At 39.5% G+C, this 10,190-nt stretch overlaps 1 protein-coding gene across 1 annotated transcript; it reads right to left on the bottom strand.

Annotated features, from left to right (window-relative positions):
* Positions 1 to 2,105: 2,105 nt before the first annotated feature.
* LOC149298025 (nicotinamide N-methyltransferase-like) lies at positions 2,106 to 5,603 on the bottom strand. The gene is made up of 4 exons (XM_089487888.1): positions 5,572 to 5,603; positions 3,432 to 3,637; positions 2,893 to 3,100; positions 2,106 to 2,541 (listed from the first exon to the last, which is right to left on the bottom strand). Exons 1-4 carry the CDS (start codon positions 5,601 to 5,603, stop codon positions 2,106 to 2,108), a joined length of 882 nt encoding a protein of 293 aa, XP_089344014.1.
* Between the last annotated feature and the right edge of the window lie 4,587 nt (positions 5,604 to 10,190).

Below are 10,190 nucleotides of genomic sequence, written 5' to 3'. Positions count from 1 at the left end.
TCCATTATTGTTTTTCTGCTAATCGCGATTGGGCAGCCAAAGGCAAGAACATTTCTTAACTATGTGTACACAGCTTGTATGTTTGTCACTATTTTTACAAGGTACCCCATATATATATATATATATACGGTATATGTCAGAAATGTCCATGGTTTTGTGGGAAAAAAACCCAAAAGCATATTTTGTCCAGACGGTGTTAATGTTGTAATTAACTGTTGCAGCTGTAAACTGCTGATTTCTAATGGAAGATCTTTATAGGCGTACGGAGGCTCTTTATCACTGTGTCCAATAGCACGTTGTGTTCGCTAATTCATAAGTTTAAAAGGTTAATTTGTCATTAGAAAACCCTTTTCCAATTATGTCACAGCTAGAAATGTCCTAATTTTTTGTAAGAAAACCGCTAAGTGACCATAGACTTTTCAACGGTAGCGCATATATATTACATAAACCATTAGGGCGGCAACTAACGGTTATTTTCATAATCGATTATTTGGCCGATTATTTTTTTCAATTAAGGATAAAAAAATTAATGTCAATTTTTCATTTATTGTAAATAATTTAATAAACAAACAGGATGTTAAAAACAAACGGCAGAATAAAGAAAACTTTGATAAAAATGGATTTCTTGGGTTTTTTTCCCAACCTGCCCCCCAGTTATGCACATTTGAGCCCAGGCTTCCCACCAGGGGCGTAACTAGACGCCTCAGGGCCCGGGTGCGAGAATCTGTTAAGGGCCCCCCACCCCCTCACCCCCCCCAAAAAAACCATGATTTTTACCCAACAATTTTTTTTCAACAAATTCAACAAATTCAATTTACATATTGAATCATATCTGTAAAAAAATCAAAGAAAAAGGGGCGCATGTACAAATTGCTAACAGCAATCACAGTCCCATCATGCCTAGGTTCCGGCACTTACACATCCATGCTATCACACACACACACATTTATTCATATAATCATTCATTCACAGATTCATTCCCTCAATCACACACACTCATTCAAACACTCTCCCCACCCCCTTACCTGCACTGCAGCTCCTCGATGCCGCTCACAGACTTCAGCAGGGGGCGCGGCCTCCCTCTGCCTTCTCTGCTAAAGCACAGAGGAAGTAGGATGTCACGTGAACTCCGCTTCCTCTGTGCAGTCCAGAAGACCCTCCCACAAGTAAGTAGCAGGGCTTGAGGTGCGGCTCGCGTAAGATCGGTTGCCCTGGCTGCCGATCTTACGCGGGCCGCACCTCGAGGTCTTGTGGGCCGCATTTGGCCCGCGGGCCGCATGTTGGACGCCCCTGCCTTTTTTTTAAAAAAACCCAAGAAAAACGGAAAAAAGATTTCGGGCGGCCCCTTGGCTTGGGCCTCCCTGCCGCCGGGGCCCGGTCGCAGTCGCGACCTCTGCGACCCCGGTAGTTCCGCTACTGCCAGTAGGTAATAACTCCTTGTACTTGCTGTTAGAAGATCTGTATTCCTGATCAACCTGGCTGTCCCCCTTTATATACTGTAGTTATAAGAAAGGACTAAGAATTCAATTACAGTTACTTATTTATTAAAAATCACAAAAGTATACATAAACACAGAGTTAAGCAGAGTGTGAAAATGAATGCCTATTAAAGCTTATGTGCATAAAATAAACGTACCAGGAAAACGTAAGGCTTTCCATTAGGAAAAATGAGTCCTAACCCCTGCGCTCAGGGTTAACTATTGAGGGCACATGGTTAACATATTTTCTCTAAAATGTTGTTTAACACCATAACTCACCTATATCTCACAAAGTTGATCTTTATCATATGGGTTGTTTTAACAAGCAGGAAAATAAAATTAAAATCGATGTTTTGGGAAATATTGCGCCTTCAAATAAGAACTATAGAAGTGTCACATGGAATTTAATTTCATGTCTTTGTAAAACAGTGAAAGATAGATATTTATAAAGATTATATTTTGTACTGCATGCTTGCAACTATTTATTGTCTTTAACATGTTGATCAAACCCTTGTGAATGATTAATGGATTATAGTTAAAGCACACTTGTTTACCTGGCGTCACATTGAATACAATATATATGTTGCCCAATGTCAGACATGAACAATTGTAAGGCCTGGGGCTGTGTTTATGCAGTAAGTGGTTTACGGGCATGGACATAGTAATAGCTGTCATAATCACTAATGTCCATTCTTGACACATCCTCACGTGGGGCAACTATAATTTTCTCAATTTCATAACCTGCTTCTTCAAAAACCTTCCTAAGGTCCTCCTTTGTTAATTTCAATGAAGAAAATCTTTTTTCACCTATAAAATAGAATGTGCAATTTAGGGCACTCTGTATTAAAATATGACCACCAGGTTTTAGCAAGTCCTTTAAATTTTTCAAGACAGTGCAGTAGGACACAACATCCTGACACGGTGCCTCCAAGCAGAGGCAGCTTATTATACAATCAGCTGGCTGTAGAATTAGGGGCTCAAATGGATTCTTTTTTAGCACATCACATTTTAGAACCAGTTTCACTGTTCTACGGAGTTTCTCTTCTTTTTTCTCCCAGTTTTCACTATGAAAAGAAAATGTGAATTGTTACTTAGCCTTTTGTGTACCCAGAATGCTAATAGAACTATATGCTAATTTTATGTTTTAAGTAGTGGATACAAACAAATACAGTGAAACATTATTAACGTATTAGCAGAATCATGGAGGTAGTCTTTCCTGTCCTATATAGAGGTCAGATCTCCCTTGAAATATTGTGTACAGTACTGGAGACCTCAACTCCATATGGATCAAGATACTCTTAAGATTCAAACTAAATGATATAGAAAAAGAACTGTGGAGTTTGCCATCAAATTATATAATTCCATGTTTTCAATTGTTTTACTGCTATTTTGATTTGATATCCAAATGTCCATACCTGTTTCCTTCTAAGTTACAAACAAATTTGACTATTTCAGTCCAGTCTAATGCCCCCTGCTCATTTTTCAGCCATTTTTGGAGCTCAGTACGGTTTTGCTCAAGAAAATCAGAGGTGATTATGGTCTCAAAAACCTCACAAGCTGTTAGTAAGTGATAGATGGCTGGACCAGCACCAATGTCGATCAGATATTTTCCTTTGACACCACCTATTTAGAAGATTAAAGTACTGATTGTAATATAATGTAATGAAGTATAAAAATAACGTTTTATGGTTTACCAAGTGCAGATTATTATTTATTATTATTGTAATTTAGCGCCAACAGAAAATGGTAAACATGCCACTTAAAAACACTTGGTAGCAATATTTGTAGCAGGTGACTGTATATGTTTTGACTGAGTAAATTCAAACATTACTTTTAAAAGTTAGTTTTTTTGCATTACTTGCTTACATATATATATTTATTGAGTACAATATAAAAATGTACAATAAATTCTGATAAATAATTAAGTAGCATTTAGTGCAATTTCTTACTTTACCTTGAGAGAAGGCTTCATGGAGGTTTGCTAAGACAAATTTTAACCATTCCCCAGATAAAGCTCCTGCTTTTGGACTATAATATGTGTCAAAGTAATCATGTGGATCAAATTCCCGGATGTAAGTTTCTTGTTTTGTAAAGGTTTCCATTGTAACTTTGTCTGCAGCGCCTAGATTTTCTTCTGCCTTTTTCACAGTACAGTTACTCCTGCAACAAAAAGTAATTGCAAAAAGTAAAAATGTTAAAAGAACAACGATGGCAAACAGAGCTTATTCAATATTCCAATAACTGTTCCCTTACACTGAGTTACCTTACTTGCTCTCCTCTGCTTGTAGGAGTATTTTATAATCTAGATTTCATTTATACTGGGCTTGGTGGCAGGGAGTGTTCCTTCTCAGTGCCTTGATGAGAATTCTCCCTCTGGCTTGTTTTGTTCTGGCAAAACATTTCAAATCAAACACTCTTGGCAGTACTTTTTATCTTAAATTAAATCTTGCATATCCAAACGCCTATATTTTCATTTCTGTACACTAAATAAACTGTAAATCTGTTTATCATTACTATTTATATGAATTTCCTCATGATTAAATTATATCTGTATACCCATGAATTACCAGATTGCTGATGAGAGAGATGTTCAAGACAAAACATTTTTGGATGATATTAATGGATAATATCATAATTGATTATATTAATTTATTAAATTAGCTATGCTATAATCTGTGATGGCTACGGTTCAGCTTTACGCCCCGGGCACACAAAGAGGTGCCACCCAGAGCTCACATCAGCAGGACAGATCAAGACATAATAGAGGTGCTGACTCATTGTTTTTCCCAATAATCCTGTACATTGACAGTGATAAAATTAGAAATAGTACTGTTTCTGTTTGCACTAAAACATCAGTTCTTACGCACAGAAATCCAGTAAAGGTCTTACTATCCACGGCTTTCAATCTGCCCCCTGGTAGATTAGAAATGGAAATATGATGGAATTCTATATCTTTAATGGCCACTTTATTAGGCACACCTGTTCAGTTGCTTGTTGACACAAATAGCTAATCAGCCAATCACATGGCAGCACCTCAATGCATTTAGGCATGTAGACCTGGTCTACATTGTTTAACATTGTTAGGATATCAGATTATATCTGTTTTTTAATAAAAAATTATGTATTAAAATTATGTATTAATAATATATATTAAATCTAATTAAATCTGTTTTTAATTAAACATATATATATATATAAAAAAAAAATCATTAAGCAGCCGACGTGCCTGCACCTTGCCGCCCATGCCCTATTCCGTGTGACTCCACGGAGTCACACGGAACAGTTCCTCGTGACAGCTAGAAGAGCATGTTGGGGGACAGCAGCAGGGAAGGAAGGCAGAAGGCAAAAAAGTATTAAAAAAATAGTTCAGGTAATAGGTGGAAGGGGACCCATATTCAAAGGGGGGGGGCTGCCTTGGGACAACAATTAAATACATAAAGGGGGTATAAGTACACAAAAGGGTGGTTGGGGCACCACATAAATCAATACACAAAGGGGGTTGGGTGGCTGGGGGAAATACACATGGGTCATTAACAATGCAAAGGGGGGCATCAATACACAAAGGAGGGAGGCTGGCTGGGGACATCACATAAATCAATACACAAGGGTTTTGGGGCATAAAGGGGGCTGGCTGGGGGCACAAATGCACATGGGGCAATGCACAAGGGTGTGGGAGGATTACATTAAAACCAAAGGGGGGGCTGGCTTTTGCCAAATTTTGTGTTAACCACACTGTTATTAAAAGTCCTGGTGTGTGTGTCTGGTTGTCGGCAGAGCCTGTCCTGGTGTGTGTGTGTGTGTGTTTGGGTGTTAGTGTGGCAGAGCCTGTCCTGGTGTCTGTGTGTTTGGTTGTCTGTGTGGCAGAGCCTGTCCAGATATGTGTGTTTGGGTGTCGGTGTGGCAGAGCCTGTCCTGCTGTGTGTGTTTGGGTGTCGGCGTGGCAGAGCCTGTCCTGGTGTGTGTGTCTGGGTGTCAGTGTGGCAGAGCCTCTCCTGGTGTGTGTGTGTGTCTGGGTGTCGTTGTGACAGAGCCTGTCCTGGTGTGTGTGTTTGGGTGTCGGTGTGGCAGAGCCTGTCTTTCAGGATCCTACCTACTCTCCCCGCCGTCCACGACCTGCAGGCCACATCCCCGGCCTCTGTAGCGGCACTAGCTGCGTGCAGCAAGCGCCGGGACAAGTGAGATGATGGGGGGCATGTCCTACGGTCCAACAGTGCTGTGGGCAGCCAGGGAGGCGGGGTTAGGAGTACTGGAGGGGGTGGAGGAGAGGTTTTGGGAGGAGTTACAGCTTGGCGGACTATTTAAACCTGCAGCCCTGTACATTCAGGGAGCGTGGAGCGCAAGGAAATGCCTAGGGTCCAATTTTTCAATATTTAACAAAATAATTTTGTTACAGAGATTTGCTGTTTTCATTAATGTATTTAATGTACATTATTTACACCAGTGTTTCAAGTGATACATTATTGTACTTGTTTTCAAAAAAGATGGGGAGAGTGGAGTAGGGGATAGTGAGGAAAGAGGTATCTGATGGGGAGAAAGAAGGGGGGTATCTGATAGGGAAAAATGCTACCCCCCCCCAGATTTTTAAGGGTTCCTATGCCCATGCTGGTGTGTGTGTATTTAGTCATCTGTTTCCTGGCACTTTACTTTCTGTAGGAATAAATTGAACTACGTAATTTTTACTTATCCCGAGACAAAACACCCTCTTGAAGTTGTAGTCTGGACAAAACGTTCTAGGTCCTGAAATCAGTGAGAAAAATGTTGTGTTATTTACTCTATTTTAATTTGCATATTTTATTAAAAAGGAGTAGTGGCAGTAAATTGTGGCTTCAGGCGTCCCGTGTATGATTACTTTTTTTTTAGTGTACTGATTACTTCCAATCCTGATTACTTCCAATCCTATCACATCATCAATATGCGTTAGAAAATCAGGAAAAGATGGGCATGGATGGTGGGCTAATTTGGTGGCGCAACGGGCCACTTGACTAGACTTGCCCCCCAGGCCTTAGGTTGCCAGCCCTCCCCTGACTGTCCAGCAAGGAAACCCCCCCCACAGATGGTTGGACCTGTCAATCAACATCAATGAGACCACCCCCTTACTCCCAATTTTTTTATATGTAGGGATGGGATCCCCCTAGGGACCTTTTGAGTATCACAACTACATCACTTTATTGTTTATTTTTTTTATTATTTTTAATGTGAATATATATATTTTTTTACTCTTGTCAACTTGTGGGAAGAGGGAGAAACATATTACAATGCATGTGATCTGCCGGCTGGAGGAGGAGCGACCAGCTATCCCAGTATGTTCTAGACAGACCCTGCAGGGGATGTACAGTCCTTTGCTGACCTTCTGTTGATGTTAGTTATCGGTATTTCTTATGTACCGGTGCTCGTGCCGGCAGCCATTACAAACGATCAGTTAGCAGGAAGACAGCTTCTGCTGACAATGGGGAGTCAGGGCAGTCAGACCGCTGATCTCCTGTGTAGCAGCAGGGAGATGTCGCGGCCGCTGTAAGAAAGTCAAGACATACCTAAAGGGCTTTATTGAATGCCTTTTTAAGGACATATAGGTATGTCCACAGGGGATTTAAGTGATTAATATCAGCTCTCAGAATTGCTGTTCCTAAGATGTCACATTTATGATTATTTGTGAGACTTTTTGCATCTGTTTAAACGCAGGGCTAGAGGAATAGGCTACCTACGGGCACCAACAAAATTTCAAATAAAACACTTCACTACAAAGGAGAAATATAATGCTGACCCAATGAAATGTTGGTTAACATTGTTTCCGTAACATAATCAAAGAAGATTAAAGTACAAACTGTAACAGAAAATATTGTCAAAGCATATATGGGTACTTGTATGCACTCTCGGTCATTAATATCGTACCTTTGCACTCCTGTACTTTGTTTCGAGGGCTTACAGCTTCCATCTGGCAGCACAGTTCATCAACTTGCTTTGAATTTGGAAGCAAAATAACTGCAATATCCTTGATTCAACCCATTTAGTTTACAAATCCATGTCTGAGACTCTTTAGGTAGGAATAACATTACGGGCAATAAATACTATATAGGCCTAGTAGAGCAGCTTTGTTCATATTATAATTAAGCCTAGCTTACTGCCATATGCTTTCAAAGAATATATATAGAGCTGTCTCGTTCGCCTATATCAGTACAGAGGAGGTGAGAGCTACAAACTTTAATGTCTTTTGGGGTATTTTAGTCAACTCAGCTACAGTAAAAATGGTCACAGAAAAATCATACTCTCTCTTTTTGTGTGTATTATTCACACTAAATATTTTTAGGCTTTATGCCTATCTTGTGCAGATATAACATCTGTTTGGCATTATTATTTGGTTAACTGTGTTTTTTTTTTTTGTATATACAATAACTGCAGTATAACCCTTTATTTTCTATTGATGTATAAATTCCAGGACTGATGAACAAAGCTACACAATCAGTGTCCAGTCATAATTACATTGGGCAATACATGAAAAATATTGACATGTCTGTTGACATCTTTCAGTTAATATTAATCTTCAAATTTCCAACATTATTTTAATGTCACTGTTCCTGCTTGTGTCCAAACTTTTTTTCTCTCTAATCTCCAAGAACTGTTATTGGAACATGCTACTTTTAAAGATAAAAGCTGCTGCTTTACTGTTCACTTCGTGGTAGCCTTCTTCAGGGCCATAGGGGTCTAATTTATTTGCAAAAAAATAAAAAACAATGGGCTTGACTTGAATTTTTTGCTTAAGTTCACAGCCCCAGAGAGCAAGGGTGCAGGAGAGAGAGGGAAAGAGAGAGAGGGAAAGAGAGAGAGATAGATATCTCCGATCCTGCTCACTTGCGATGTATGTGGCAACCGATGCTGTGCGTCAGGATTTTCTGTCATATCCCGGCGCACAACACTGAAGCCGCGCCCACCCCCTTCCGCACTCACTGCACCGGAAGGACAGGACACAGAAGAAGAGCCAAGAGGAAGAACGAAAAGGAGGAGGAAAAGATTAGTAAGTGTGAGAGTGATGGGTGTTATGCTGTAGTTTATGCTGAATGTTTGTGAATGAGTGCTTGTGTGTGTGATAGGATGGATGGGTAAGTGGGGGGTAGCATGGCATAGAGAGACTGTAATCACATTCCTGTCATGCCCAGGTTCCAGCATGTACTGGCTGCCTGGGCATGATAGGAGTGTGATTGCTGTTAGCAATTATATATATATATATATAATATTGATTTTTTTGTCCAATTTTGGTGTGTTAACCACACTGTTATAAAAAGTCCTGGTGTGTGTGTCTGGTTGTCGGTGTGGCAGAGCCTGCCCTGGTGTGTGTGATCCGGTGTCAGTGTGGCAGAGCTTGTCCTGGTGTGTGTGTTTGGGTGTCGGTGTGGCAGAGCCTGTCCTGGTGTGTGTGTGTGTTTGGGTGTCAATGTGGCAGAACTATTTCATTTTTACTTATCCAGAGATAAAACGCCCTCCTGAATTTGTAGTGACTTCAGGAGACAAAACTTTCAAGGTCCAGAAATCATTTAGTGGAAAAGTTAAGGTATTGTGTTATTTACTCTATAATATTTATTTCAAGGATTAGTCGCACTAAATTGTGGTTTCAGGCTTCCCATGTTGTATGATCAAGTATTATGTTAGTACTTTTGACAATATATATACACACACATGTACATATATACACCGTATATATGTTTTTTCAGTAGTATGATTTAATGGTGGAAATTATTAATCTCGCCCCCCCAGTTTTGACTGTGGTATCTAATGTGCCCCCCTATATATTGTTTCTAGAGTCGCCACTGACCCTAGGGTATTTCAAATGCTGTTAACAATTTCCATGCACACATTTTACCACCAGCCTTTACCAAAGTTTAAAGTAGTAGTAGTAGTAATTCAGATATTAATTTACTGCACGTGGATCATGTTACTGTCAAACACCCCAATATGTCTCCATCAATGTCTGCTGAGTATAGTGATACCCCCATGCATGGGTTTTTCAGGTTATTTAGGAGGTAAAAGGCCACCTTTGCATTTTTTCAACATCTGGTCAGCCTGTGCCCATGTCCTATTTGTGGGACATTATTGAATCCAGCCAATTCGATTTATCCCATCAGCATTTTAATTAAATTTCCATGCAATAATTTATGTGACGATATAGTGCTAGTTTCAGGGCTTGCTCATAAAAATAAACTTTCTTTATATATATATTTACATTTTGTTGGAACTGGATGGTTCCTCTGATGGTGACATCAGTGAAGAATAATTTTACGTTGTTTATAAAACTATTTTTATTTATTTTACTAATCACATTGTGATTATTAACCCCTTCAATCCCAGGGGTTTTTGGTACCTCAAAGCCCAGAGCAATTTTGCCATTTTTGGGGTATGTTGGTTTAGCGATGATTCTCTTTTCCTGTGAATAGTGTACCCATATAAACTATATATCGTTTTTTCAAGGAGAGATAGAGCTTTCGTTTGATACCATAGTTGGATGATTAGCTGGAAATTTAGAATGAGAAATTTAGTAAAAACTAGCGAAGATTAGAAAATTAAACTAATTTTTTTTTTACATTTTCCCTCTGAATCCTCACAAAATTAGGTAAAGTGATGGAAAATCCCCTCCAAGTTTATCAATTCAGGTGTCCTGATTTCAGAAATACCTAATTTATATAGATTTTCCAGACTTTCCCAGCACCTCTATTAGGTGTACAAT

This window comes from Sceloporus occidentalis, unplaced genomic scaffold (assembly GCF_023333645.1).
Source record: "Sceloporus occidentalis isolate IW3139 unplaced genomic scaffold, rSceOcc1.0.p SCAF_35, whole genome shotgun sequence".
Classification (NCBI taxonomy): Eukaryota; Metazoa; Chordata; class Lepidosauria; order Squamata; family Phrynosomatidae; genus Sceloporus; species Sceloporus occidentalis.
This window is presented reverse-complemented; position numbering and strand designations above follow the sequence as displayed.

Coding starts and splice junctions, on each gene's coding strand:
- LOC149298025 (XM_089487888.1), bottom strand. CDS start 5,603: ATGTGGCCTGCAGGTCGTGGACGGCGGGGAGA. Junction 3,638..5,571: donor GGTCGTGGACGGCGGGGAGA/GTAGGTAGGATC, acceptor TTTTTGTTGCAG/GAGTAACTGTACTGTGAAAA. Junction 3,101..3,431: donor CCATGAAGCCTTCTCTCAAG/GTAAAGTAAGAA, acceptor TCTTCTAAATAG/GTGGTGTCAAAGGAAAATAT.